This window comes from Callorhinchus milii, unplaced genomic scaffold (genome assembly GCF_018977255.1).
Source record: "Callorhinchus milii isolate IMCB2004 unplaced genomic scaffold, IMCB_Cmil_1.0 Scaffold5, whole genome shotgun sequence".
NCBI classification, from domain to species: Eukaryota; Metazoa; Chordata; class Chondrichthyes; order Chimaeriformes; family Callorhinchidae; genus Callorhinchus; species Callorhinchus milii.
In genome coordinates this window covers 21273442-21287354 of record NW_024704746.1, presented here as the reverse complement: position 1 = coordinate 21287354, position 13913 = coordinate 21273442, and the positions used below count along the sequence as shown (strand labels likewise).

The following is a 13913-nucleotide window of genomic DNA, read 5'->3' as shown; positions in this document are numbered from 1 at the left end:
CTGGAAGGACTCGATCTGGCACATTGTTGAAATGGCAACCGTGCCGAAAGAGGGCGAAACAGCATTCCCGGGCGATCTCAAGCTGTCACACCTACATTCCGAAGCACTCTAATGTGAAAGCGTTCCCAAAGGCTGGGGGCACCGCTGTCAGAGACCGTCCACAGCTTCCCACATAAGGAGATGCAAGTCCGCATTCACAGCTATCGTTCCAATTAATGCTGAACTAAATTCTAACAATCCCTCTCTGGAATTTCCATGTGTAGGTGGGATGCATGGAATTGATTCTCGAGTAATCTGAAAGCTGCCAGCAACATGTGGGTTTAACGAGTAATAATAATAGTAATAATAGTTGCATTCGATATATTAATTATATTGGCTGCTGGGTTTCGCCCACAAAATATACAGTCAGTTTACAGAATATTCTGTGAAGCGCTTTGAGATGTCTCGAAGATGTGATGAGGCGTTGTATCGAATGCAGGATTATTCCATTATTGTTATTATATAGTGCCTTACCACATAATTATTATTGCCTGTGGAGTAGTGTAACCGTTGCTAGTTTCTCGTGGGGGAAGAAGGCAGCAAAGGAAAATTGTAGGTGGTCAGACACCTTTGCTTAGACATCTCCAAGTACCGTATAGCACTGAGAGAGAGAGAGAGAGAGAGAGTGTGTTGGGGGTAAAATCTCCTGGATTCCCAGATAGTATATGGGACCTGGTACTAGAAAGGAACCTCCAAAGAGAGTTGAGTTACAATAACATGGTGTGTGTGTCTGTATATATATATATAGATACATACACACACACACATATATATATATATGTATATACAGGCAAGTGAGTAGTGTGTCCATATAAAAAAATGTAAATGCCACCAAATAGGAAATAAGACTTTGACCCCTGTTAGCAGTCACACCCTTTACCTGTTCAACCCCTCCCACCTTAGTGGATCAGAGGTTACAGGTAGGACACATCGGCTGGGACAGGGGTTAGAACCAACACAACCAACACCAACACAACCAACACAACACCAACCAACACAACACCAACACAACCAACACAACACCAACACAACCAACACAACACCAACACAACACCAACCAACACAACCAACACCAACACAACCAACACAACACCAACACAACCAACACAACACCAACACAACCAACACCAACACAACACAACAACCAACACAACCAACACAACACAACACCAACACAACACCAACAACACAACAACACAACACCAACACAACACCAACACAACACCAACACAACACCAACACAACACAACCAACACAACACCAACACAACACAACACAACACCAACCAACACAACACCAACCAACACAACACCAACACAACACCAACCAACACAACACCAACACAACCAACACAACACCAACACAAGACAATACAACACCAACACAAGACAACACAACACCAACACAAGACAACACCAACCAACACAACACCAACACAAGACGACACCAACACATCCAACACAACACCAACGCAACACCAACACAACCAACACAACACCAACACAAGACAACACCAACCAACACAACACCAACCAACACCACTCCACCCCAAGGCTGTGTGTGAGTGTGAGTGTGTGTGTGTGTGTGAGTGTCCGCATTAAAACCAAATGGATGGCGACTCGGAGCGGGACATCGAGGCGCTGATGCAGGAGATGGACTACATTCCGGGTCACTTCCACCTGGAGCTGAACCTGAACTTCGAGCCCCGGGAACCGGAGAGGCAGCGGCGGAGAGACACGGAGCTGAAGCGGGAGAGCCTGAGGCTGGAGGCGGGGGGTTGCGGGAGCGGGTGCGGGTGGGGCGGGAGCGGGGGGGGCGAGCAGCGCCACGCCGTGGGCAACCTGCTGGGGCTCCTGGCTTTCTCCCTGGACGAGTACCAGGTGGCCCAGAAGATCTTCTCGGACATCTGCCGGGAGGAGCCGGGCAACCTGAACGCCTGGGCCAACCTGGGCTACGTGTACGACCGTCTGGACCGGGAGCCCGAGGCGGCGGAGTGCGTGGAGCGGGTGTCCGGGCTGGTGGCCCGGGGCCGGGGCCGGGGCTCGGGACCCGCTGCCCGGTGTTTGGCCGAACACGCCTTCGCCAACGCCTTCGACGTGGGGCTGCACCGCGAGGAGGAGCACCGCCAGAGGCTCAGCACTGCGGTGCGGCTCTACGATAGAGCTCTGGTCTACGGGCACGGCCAGGTGCGGGGGGGGGGGGGGGGAAGGGTGGGGGGGGGGGGGGGGTGGGGGCTGTGTGTGTCCTCTGGTCTCTTGTTTCACGTCCCATCACATGTCATCACATCCCATCACATCACATCTCATCTCATCTCATCTCATCACATCTCATCCCATCTCATCACATCCCATCTCATCCCATCACATGTCATCATATCCCATCTCATCCCATCACATGTCATCATATCCCATCGCATCTCATCACATCCCATCTCATCCCATCACATGTCATCATATCCCATCACATCTCATCCCATCCCATCACATCCCATCTCATCACATCCCATCCCATCACATCCCATCTCATCCCATCACATCCCATCTCATCCCATCACATCCCTTCCCATCACATCACATCCCATCCCATCACATCCCATCTCATCCCATCCCATCACATCACATCACATCACATCACATCTCATCACATCCCCATCCCATCACATCTCATCCCACTCACATATAATAATAATAATAATCCTTGCATTTGATATAGTACTTTTCACGTCGGGAGGACGTCCCAAAGCGCTTCACGGAACACACTGTAAAGTGAATTGACTGTATATTTGTGGGCGAACGCGGCAGCCAATTGCGCACAGCAATGTCCCACAAACAGTCGTAGATTGAAAATGACCAATTTATTATTGTTTTGTTTTGGAGGGATTATTATGAGGCTCTGTGTGGAGTAAGGAAACTTGCCCAAGGTTTCGCCCTCTGCCTGGAATTGAACTCAGGTCTCTCACTTGCAAAGCGAGTGCTCTAACCACTGAGCTACAGGACTCCACGACATCTCATCACATCACATCCCATCTCATCCCATTCATATCACATCTCATCCCATTCACATCATATCTCATCCCATCACATCTCATCACATCCCATCACATCTCATCACATCCCATCACATCTCATCTCATCCCATCTCATCCCATCCCATCACTTCCCATCTCATCTCATCCCATCTCATCACTTCCCATCACATCCCCATCAAATCACATCCCATCTCATCCCATCCCGTCACATCCCATCACACACACCACACCACACACTCCCCCCTCGAATGGGAATACCGTACAAACCGCTGCCAATAATAATCAATAATTGATAATAATTCTGGCATCTGATGCAGCGCCTTGTCACGTCTTTGAGACATCTCAAGGCGCCCGGCGGGATACGCCGTAAAGAGAATGCGCTGCATATTCTTTGGGACAACCTAAGGATTGGTTGTTATCGGTCACTCCCAAATGCAGCGCTGGGGTTTGTGTTGGAATTGTCGGAGGTGCAGCCCTTTGGATGAGACGTTAAGCCGAGGTCCCACCTGCCTGCTCAGGTGGATGTTAAAAGTTCTTTTTTTCTCTTTGAGTAGCCTGGTGGCAATCCCACAACCAAAATGGGTCACTCACTCCATGGCTCTTTGTGGGACACTGCTGTGTGCAACTAGCTGCCATGTTTCGCCCACAAAATACACAGTCACTCCACTTTACAGTATATCCAGTGAAGAGCTTTGAGAGGTCTCGATAAGGCGCTCTCTCAAATGCAAGGATTATTATTATTATCCACCAAGGAAGATAGTCATTTGAAGCCCAAGATCAGATACGGTTTGGTGCGGTCTGTTAAGGAATGAGTTTGATGAGCTGATTAGCCTTTAAGTTCAGTGTTTTCTTATATTCTTTTGCAAGCTTTGTTTACAAGGTTAACAGTTACTTTGGATTCTGTTAAGTGTAAACTGATGTTCAAAATTCTCACAGGTTATGATGGGGGTTGTGTGTGGAAGTGAAATAATCTTTGGATAACAGTAGGATTATACTCACAACAACAAGATTCCATTTATTGAGCGCCTTTCACGTCGGGAGGACGTCCCAAGGCGCTGTACAGTTGGGTCAGGACCCGAGGAGGGGGGAAATGGTCAGGGTGAGGGGAGGGAAGGGAGGGAGTGAGGAGGGGGTAGAGAGTCGAGAGGGGAGCTGAAGGCACGGTCAAAAAGAAAGGTCTTGAGACCGGCCTTGAAGGAGGAAAGGGAGGAGGCGGCGAAGGCACTGGGGATAGAGTTCCAGAGCCTCGGGGCTGAGAGGCTGAAGGCCCGGCCACCGATGGTTGGGGCGGGGGGTGTGGAGCAGACCGGAGCCAGAGGAATGGAGGGTACAGGCAGGTAGGTAGGGGGATAGTAGGTCAGAGAGGTAGGAGGGAGCGAGGCCGTGAATGGCCTTGTAGGTGAGGATGAGGATCTTGAATTCTACTCAATAGATTGTAATAGATTATATGGCAAAATACAACTTGGTTAACAGTTTACAAAAAATTAAATAGTTTTGATGATGTAATTCTACTCAAGGAGTAACCCAGCGGCACAAAGCTAAACCTTCTTGAATAAATAATATTAACAATGTAGTTTTCACTGAGTTTTTGATTTTAAAATTACTTTTCTATCCCTCTTTAGATAACCCCAGAAGAAAAAAGAAGTTGGTATCTTACAATGGCTACCATGTTAATAAGGTGAGAGAAGCTATTGCAATGCCTATCAACAACAACAACAACAAGATTCCATTTATTGAGCGCCTTTCACGTCGGGAGGACGTCCCAAGGCGCTGTACAGTTGGATCAGGACCCGAGCAGGGGGGAAATGGTCAGGGGAGGGGAGGGAAGGGAGGGAGCAAGGAGGGGTAGAGAGTCGAGAGGGGAGCTGAAGGCACAGTCAAAGAGAAAGGTCTTGAGACCGGCCTTGAAGGAGGAAAGGGAGGAAGCGGCGAAGGCACTGGGGGATAGAGTTCCAGAGCCGAAGTTAACTATACAAGTTAATTGCCACTGGTGACAAAAATGCTTTGCCATGTCCATGGTATAGCCTTTATAGGTTTGTAATTATTATTTTTAATTATGGTTCCTTGTAAATATTGTTTACTTAAAGTAATTGATTCATTAACTATTCTGTCATCCATTAGAAGATGTCTTCCCTCTGTCAATCACTGCTGCGTTAAACAAGCCAGGGCTTGGGCTATTTTTCTCGGGATACGATGGGTGTTGCGTAATTTAACAGAAAAAGTTAGCTCTTGCTTTTCTCTCTCACCGCCCGATAGACTGGATGGCATATTAATAAACGAGGACGTACCTGAACATGAGCGACTACCGTCATTCAACAGGTCATTGCTGCTCCTGAGGGAGGTTCTCAAGTCTAACAACACTCAATATAAAGGTAGTGTATGGACTGGGAAGAGCAATGGTTAATTGGCAGTTGAAAATGTTTTTATTTCTACAAAAGATATGAGATTTGGGACTGTGAGACTTCTCCAACAAAGGAGTTATTCTGCACCATTAACTCAATGCAGCCCATTAGTTGATGTGAGCTAAGGATTATTCCTCTCCATTTAGCAAATTTGTTACTGTGCACCTATAAATAACTGCAATGCAATTTCGAAATTCTAAGCATTGTTGCATGTTATATGTACGGCTCAATGGATTATAGTTAATTATATTAGCATAGTCTGAAATTCACGGGATTGACTTAATTGAGCAATGCTTAGGTCTCACTAACCAAGATAGCACGGAGACAGGCCACTCGGCCCAACTAATCGGTGCTGGGAAGTGTGCTGATGTGTAAATGTACTAATGGGCAACTATTTTTAAAATTTGTATAGGGTGTAATAATACTTAATAATATAACTGCTTCATTTATGGTCTTCATGGTTAGTCATTAACTCATGGATCTCCGTTAATGTTGCATTGTTTCCAGCTCTTGCCTGGTGTTACTTAGGGATGATGCTGGAACGGAAAGACTCTTTCTCCATCACTCCAATGGCAGTACATAACTGTGGCTACTCTGCTACTGATCCCCTCGATTGTTTTGGACAGGTGAGGCTTCAAACACTTTGGTATTGATAATTTGTGTCACTGTCTGACAGGAGTGGGTAAAGCCATACTGTGATCAAGATGCTGGGACAAACTCATAATAATAATAATAATAATAATTTGATATAGCGCCTTATCTCATGTTCGAGATGTGTCAAAACGCTTCACAGAATTTACGGGGATGGTACCAGGAATGAGGGACCGTGATTATGAGGAAAGGAGAGAGAGGTTAGGATTATTCTCATTGGAGCAGAGAAGGTTACGAGGAGACGTAATCGAGGTCTTCAAAATCATGAGGGGATTTGATAGGTTAGAAGGGGAAAAACTGTTTCCACTGGTGGGTGTGTCAGTGACTTGAGGTCACAGATTCAAAATAGTCTCTAAAAGAAGCCGAGGGGAGGTGAGAAGAAATGTTTTCACGCAGTGAGTTGTTCGAATCTGGAACGCATTGCCTGAAAGGGCGGTGGAGGCCGATTCGATAACTACTTTTAAAAACGCAGTGGAAGGGTATTTGAGGAGGACGGTTTTGCAGACTTATGGGGAAAGGGCTGGGGAGTGGGATTGACATTAATTGCTCTATTCAAAGAGTCGGCACAAACTCGATGGGCCGAATGGCCGTTTTTTGTGCTGTACGATTCTATGATTCTATGATTTACAAAGTGTGTTCTGATCTGCACACATTCATGTTACGGCTTTGTTTAACCTGTGATTTTAAAATCTAATTGCGCATTTCAGATCGATTGTTCTTTCACATGGCCTTTCAGATGTTCATGTTTTCATCTGTGTTTGTCCATTTGATAGCCTCTGTGATCAATACTTTGGTTCTGGTGCCAGAAATTAATCTTTCTGTGTTAATATTCCAACATAGGAATATACAGTTCAGAGTCGGTAAAATTTAACTTGCATTCTATCTTAAATTTAATTTCTCTTAATCATTTTCCAGGCAATTGAGACAGCAAAAATGGATCCCTTCATCCTAAATCGACTTGCCAAAATCTTTCACTTTCTTGGAAAACAGGAAATGGCAATCGGAATCTGCAACATGGCCTTGAATATTCTCCCTGATCCAGGAATGAACTGGCAAGCTTACTGCACTCGGGCAAAGGTACTTTATTCACGTTCTTCATCAACTCTGTAAAAGCTGCTTCAGTTGTGGTGGAGGTGAGAGGACCGCTGCTCAGAGGCATAGCTGTTTAACAAAAGTGGAATAGCAATCTTTGGAGCTTGCGTGGAGATTGCTGGGGATTGAAGTGAACGGCTTTAACATGTGCTGTGGGAGGTATTGCAAAGGTGAGCATAGCTGATGGTAAATCTGAGCTGAGGGGTGCAAGGCACTTTCTTTATTCTAATTGCACGGTTGCCAATTTTCTCCTATATCAACTGAATTATAGTAATAATAATCCTTGCATTTAATATAGTGGAGTCCTGTAGCTCAGTGGTTAGAGCACTCGCCTTGCAAGTGAGACACCTGGGTTAAATTCCAGGGCGAAACCTTGGGCAAGTTTCCACACGCCTAATAATAATCCCTCCAAACAAAACAATAATAAATTGTTCATTTTCTATCCACGACTGTGTGTGGGACAGTGCTGTGTGCAATTGGCTGCCACATTTTGCCCACAAATATAGAGTCAATTCACTTTACAGTCTGTTCTGTGAAGCGTTTTGAGACGTCGAGAAGACGTGAAAAGCGCTATATCAAATGCAAGGATTATTATTATACAGCTATTTTTCAAAGCGCTTCACAGAGTAGACTGTAAAGTGAATTGACCGTATATTGGTGGGCAAAATTATGGCTTCTCAAAATGGCATTGCTGATTTAACACGAGTTATAGAAAATTGTGACCAATATTAAATTGTAGGCACACACCCACTAGGACCTTGATTGAAGAAGTGTGATAATAGAAACAGAGTTTATAATTGATGCTTTTATTTACCCCTTTCTTTATCAGATTAATATTAAACTGTACATTCAAGGCCTTGAGCGTATCAAGATGGGTCAAGGAGGAGTGCCTGACAGAAACTTACTTACTAATGCAAAAACAGATTTGGAGCACGTCCTACCAGCGTGTCCCTGTCTGAAGACATACCTGGACATGGGACAGGTGGGTGATGAGTTCATACAATCAGGAGTACAATCACCACATTATATTGAACATATTGTTAATGAGCAGGTCGAGACAGATCTGGTTTTAATTTAGTGTTTACTGTTCAGTGTCTTATTATGTCTACCTCATCTATGCCTCTCACCATTTAAAAAAAACTCGATCATGTCCCCTTCAAACTCCTTAAAAAAAATAAAATCTAGCTCAACTTTGCAATTTTTAAAATTAAAACATAGAGATTTAAATCCCACAATTATCTTTGTTGCTGTTTTCTCAACTCTCCAACAATTCAATGCATTTTTGAAGTTGTTGTTGTTGAATGTAACATTTCAAAATTGCAAGTCTTATTCTAAATTGACCCATTAGTGATCTGTAAAATGTCAGAGTACCTTCCAAAATCCAATATTCTCCTGATCCCACTTAGTATTTGATTGAAACGAAAAATACCGCAGATACTGGAGATCCAAAACAAAAAACAGAAGTCGCTGGAAACACTCAGCAGGTCAGGCAGCATCTATGGAGAAAGGACAGTGAGTCAATGTTTCGGGTCCACGACCTGCGTCATGTTGGGAGGGAGAGGCTTTCAAGGGCTAACAGAGAGAGGCTGGGCAAGGAAGACAAAAGAGAAAATGGGATAGAGGATGGTGGATGATGGGTTAAAGAGTTAGTATTTGATTAGCTTTGTTTAACAGCAGCTACACATTTACTGGAAACCTTCAAGGATGATCATTAGATAAATCCAGATCATTATGTTCTCCATATTTTCCAGAAATAATCCTGCATTTGGGTATTGTGTTTACTGTTCTTGATCCAATATCTTATGTTTAAGTTTACTCAAATCTATTTGTCATTCCTTGGCCCATTCCTTGGTGCAATTTTTTTAAGGTTTATTCTCAGGTTATTCACTTGCCCATTTATCAGTGAATTTTACAGTGATGCAAGAAATGTTCTTCTCCACATCATTTCTAAATATTCTACATACAATGGAGAACTCAGAACAGATTCTGAAGAGAACTTCAGTCACTCTTTTCCGGCAGAAATTTTCTTTGATTTATCATTATCTTAGACTTTCTCTTGTTCAGACAGTTTTGAAACTAATTAACTATTGTGCTGTTAATTCCATGAATTTTTACCTCTTAAAAGTTTTATATATTTTTTACGTTTTAAAATTTATGAAATGTCTTCTGTAGATTTAGGTAAATGATGTCCACTAAATTTCATTTACATGAACCTCTATAGCCCTCGTCCATTAGCGTAGTTACTTGCTCAGATTCCTGTAAATTTCCAGATCTATACCGATTCTGTATTGTTGATAGGTGTGTTATTACATGGGTGTTGATGCAGTGGAGGAATTGCAGCTGGTGGATGAGAATGCACTCAATAGTGCTCTAACATGTTTTGCCAAAGCTATGGAGTATGACTTGGGAGATACTCTGCCTGAGATCCAGTTCATGAGAGGGAAGTGCCTGCAAGTCAAAGGCGAGGAACACAATGCTGTTGAGTGCTTCAAGCAAGCTATCGAACTGGACGATGAGGGGTCTCAGTACTCTGAGAGCTTCCGCTGCCTGTTGGAGATGCTCCTCTCATTGTTCAGCCAGGGCAACGGCAACATGGAGACAGTTATCGATGAGGTGGAGGTATGGGTGAAAAAAGCTCAGGCAAAGTATCGGATGGATAAGGTCAAACAGGAACTCCGCACGGTTTGCCAAAAACACACGCCCCAAATTTTAGAACTTTCCAAAGCAATGATCACAGCTGGGAAGCTGCAACTGGTGAAGCTACTGTTTGAGATGATGAACCCTGAAAATAACTTAGTTAACAAGTTCAATAAGCAGTGATTAGCATGAAGACTCTGTTATAGTGAATTGTATGAAGACACACTATATAGATTTGTGTGAAGACAGTCTACAGTGATATTAACTTGCTCTACTTCTGTCTCCCCCATCCCCTCTTCATTTCATGTCAATATCGGATTTAAAGCCAATGAGAGACCTGACCATCAGAAACCAAATTCTAATCTGCTTCTTCAATTCATTTGGTATTTCTAAAAAGCTCACGTTCAGGATCTCCTATTTTCACTGCAGTAATTCAGTGTTACACTGAATGAAGTATGAAGTTGTGGACATTGAATTAAAATATATATACACACACATATATAATATATACACACACATATATACATATAGATGATTACAACTATTGCTTGTTTTTTGGGGGGGAGGGTTTGATTAATCATCTCAAACTCCCCCAGGCCAAACACACAGGTAAGAGATAAAGTTCATTTTCCTCTGCTCCATTAAAAATTCAACATAAAACAATTTGTCAAACATAGCAACAACATCAAAATTACGTTTATATAGCGCTATTCACATCAGAAGGAACTGTTGAGATCCAGTGTAAAGATCTCAAACCTGCTCTCAGTATTAAACCTTAATTCTAAAATCACATCCTACTTTCAACAAGAAACAAGCAAAATATTCTATTTAAAATTCCTATCACAATATAAGGAACAGGTATAGTTCCTGATGACATTTACCGGTGTTAGACATCAAAAAGGTCACCCAGCATTCGCTTTAGGTAAAGTCTGTTAAGCCAAGTTTATTCAAACAAAAATACCATTGAAATGCACTTATTTCAGCAGTCAACCGTCAACGCCACTAGAACGAGTACTGCGAGTCCGGAACAGGGTTCTTTCTTAGTTGCTTCAGTTATTCAGGCTTTCAATCTTCCATGACCGTCTGTTAGCGCTGTTCCGGACTGCTTTCCACTTCTCTTTTTCGGCTACTTATAGTCAGTCGCCTGACTTGCCATTACATCCCGTATTTACATATCCAATCTCTTCGTATTTTACCTCACCTTATTCGGCAGTTTGTCGACCAACTGCCTCGGCCTAACTAGGGCCCCTCTACCCACTTCTGATACAGTCACGTACTCAGGTTAATCAATCATGTGGCTTGGTGCCAGCATGACTGAGTCTTCACGAGGTCTTCCCTTTTTCCTGTCTAAGATAGGAGACTGATCAGTTTGACTGCATCTGGTGCTTGTTATTTTATTATGTGGAATCATTAGTACATTCGTTTCAAGTGACTTGTTATTTCTTATCAGTATCCCGGGATGGTACCAAGGTCCTCTAGTTTAAGCAACTTGCTCATTTGTTGCTATTCTTCAACGCCTTGGGACGTCCTCCCGACGTGAAAGGCGCTCTGTAAATGCAATCATATTGTTGTTGTTGCTGGTTGCCTTTTGTCGCTTGGCAGTCCCTGTCAGAATCTAGCAACTTATTACTAAGTCGAGATCCTGTGTCGACCGGTACCTTGGACCGTTACCTCTGTGGCTTGTTGTCATTTACTGATAAGAGGTGACCCTCTGCCCTTTTCCAGAGCTGTCCTGTTATTCTTTCAAAAACAGAGAAAACCAGATGTGTCCTATCCCATGACTGTCAGTACTTTCTCCATTCTAAATTTGTTTAATGTTCATTATTATTAGACTACAACTTCTATAATCAAACACTGGGAACCTGGCTTCAGACTCAGCTCTATTAGTGATATTACTAGTGCTAACTGTAACTCAATGTACAAACACAATAATGTCTGTGTATGCATCCTGCTATATTTTACTTCTCAATATATTTCTCTTCAGTTTCTCCTGGTCGTCTGGACCGAATCCAAAACTTGTTAGGTAGTCATTCACGGATCCATATCTGACAAGTTAAAACAAAACTAATCTGTATAAAAACAGTACTATTTTTGCTGACAATGCTACTATAACACAATATTAAAATTTAACATTTAAAATGTTTTTTAAATTCAATGCTTTTAAATTCAATGCAATGGACATTCAGAAAATTTTAGGTAGACCACATCTATGGAATACAATTCCTTTTAATATATTTTAATTGCTTAATTTAATTGTTTATCTGCTCTGTTTGTGCATTTCTTAAAGATTTGGTGTTCTCGGTACAAAGTAGGTGCCCACTTTAATCACTTACGTATTGTCTACGTGTTCCAGTACTGCTTTTATATATTCTTTGGAGCTTAGTAGGAGATCTTCGGTGAATCCCATTTTTTTACAGTAAAGTGTGTGAAGCTTTTCATATATCGGCTTTATACCTTGCTGAAGAGAAAAGTACAGAGTTGGGCCAAATGAGACAACCCCAACTTTTAGCTACCAAAGTCATGCAATCATCATCCCTGAGTTAGGGATGGGGAAAATAACACTTTAATGATCTCCAAGTGGTTGAGTTTTGTGCTGTTACTGTATTTTGAGCATGGTGTATTGGTGACAAGCCCAACAACACAGCACTGATATAACAGAGCTAGAACAATGATAATGACCAATCGTATAAAGTAATAGATAACAAGATGCCTTTATACCACAGACCATTACATAAAAAATATTAAAGAACATTGGATCTGAGTCACATTCATATTTCACAATTCTCCTCTCCGCTCTCAACCCCTCCCCCTCTATCATTGGTGAATAACAATATAAAACAATTTTCAACATGAACACTCAGCTAGTTAAAAGCAAATTTGAATCTACTCCAACACATGGCAGAACAAAAAAATGCGCGTTTGATCATCCATGGTGATAGCTGTAATACCAGCATTCTTTCCAGGTAAGACTGCGAAATGATGAGTATCATTGAAATACATTGCAGGAATTTCTCTCCACCTGGGGTAAAGGGGTATGCAGTCCTGAATGTTCCAGAGGCAGCTCAAGAACCGCCCTTTCTAGAGGGGTTTTCACACCTAGTCAATGAGGTGAGCTATTAACTGGACGTAAAATCAAAAGTACATCTTGTACCTTATGACATCCGGTTTACTTACCGTGCTGGCCGTGTAGTCCTCTATGATGTTTTTCTTTGGCCAACCTACGGCTAGTTGTATGAGAGCAGCAGTGACCCCAGTCCTGTCCTTCCCAGCCGTGCAGTGTATCAGAGCAGGGACATTTCTGGGCTCAGACAACAACTTCAAGACTGTGAACAATATCAAGATCATTTTTTAACTGCTTAGTGACTTTGATCAGTTAACCATTCACTAATGTATAGTGCTTTTCTTATTGATTCTTATTCATTTCTGTGGAATTATTTTAAAGGAAGCGGTGTGTATGTCGTTGGCTGTTGATTTCAGACTTTAATAGGATTTAATAATCAACAACATGCCGCACAAGGGAAGGGATTGGTCTAGTGAATTTTTGTCATTCAGAACTCTGCAGCTCGTGTACTGTCCCGCACCAGGCTTCGGGACCACACCACTCCCACCCTCGCTCGCCTCCACTGGCTCCCCATCCCCCAGAGGATCGAATTCAAGATCCTCATCCTCACCTACAAGGCCATTCACGGCCTCGCTCTCTCCGACCTATTATCCCCCTACCTACCTGCCCGTACCCTCCGTTCCTCTGGCTCCGGTCTGCTCCACATCCCCCGTCCCAACCGCCCTACCATCGGTGGCCTTCAGCCTCTCAGCCCCAAGGCTCTGGATCTCTATAAATGGAATCTTGTTGTTGTTGTAGTGAGGAAGGAGGTTAGTCTAACTAATGTAATGATAATAATCCTTGCATTTGATATAGCTTCATCACGTCTTCAAGACGTCTCAAAGCGCTTTACAGAATATACTGTAAAGTGAGTTGACTATATTTTGTTGGCGAAACGGGCAAAGTAGTAAAGGGATTTATTTAGCTAGGAAAAGAGGAGGATATTTAACCCACACTTTTCTTA

The 13913-nt window shown here is 43.0% G+C and overlaps 2 protein-coding genes across 3 annotated transcripts in view; one reads left to right on the top strand and one right to left on the bottom strand.

Moving 5' to 3' along the window:
* Positions 1-1646: 1646 nt before the first annotated feature.
* Positions 1647-13913, top strand: part of ttc22 (tetratricopeptide repeat domain 22) — a 16735-nt gene continuing 4468 nt past the window's right edge. Inside the window, exons 1-7 of one of the 2 annotated variants that reach the window (XM_042334979.1) lie at positions 1647-2225; positions 4690-4745; positions 5324-5439; positions 5977-6095; positions 7036-7197; positions 8042-8194; positions 9511-9984. In XM_042334979.1, the coding sequence (XP_042190913.1) occupies positions 1647-2225; positions 4690-4745; positions 5324-5439; positions 5977-6095; positions 7036-7197; positions 8042-8194; positions 9511-9984 (1659 nt within the window). Of the gene's footprint in view, positions 2226-4689; positions 4746-5323; positions 5440-5976; positions 6096-7035; positions 7198-8041; positions 8195-9510; positions 10354-13913 lie in introns of those variants that run through there. The other variant, XM_042334978.1, reaches the window with a different exon arrangement.
* LOC103182731 overlaps positions 10767-13913 on the bottom strand; it is a 4371-nt gene continuing 1224 nt past the window's right edge. The window contains exons 2-4 of the mRNA XM_007899829.1: positions 13024-13172; positions 12183-12307; positions 10767-11894 (exon numbers count right to left, since the gene is read on the bottom strand). Of these exons, the coding sequence (XP_007898020.1) occupies positions 11801-11894; positions 12183-12307; positions 13024-13172 (368 nt within the window). The 3' untranslated portion in view covers positions 10767-11800. The remainder of the gene's footprint in view (positions 11895-12182; positions 12308-13023; positions 13173-13913) is intronic.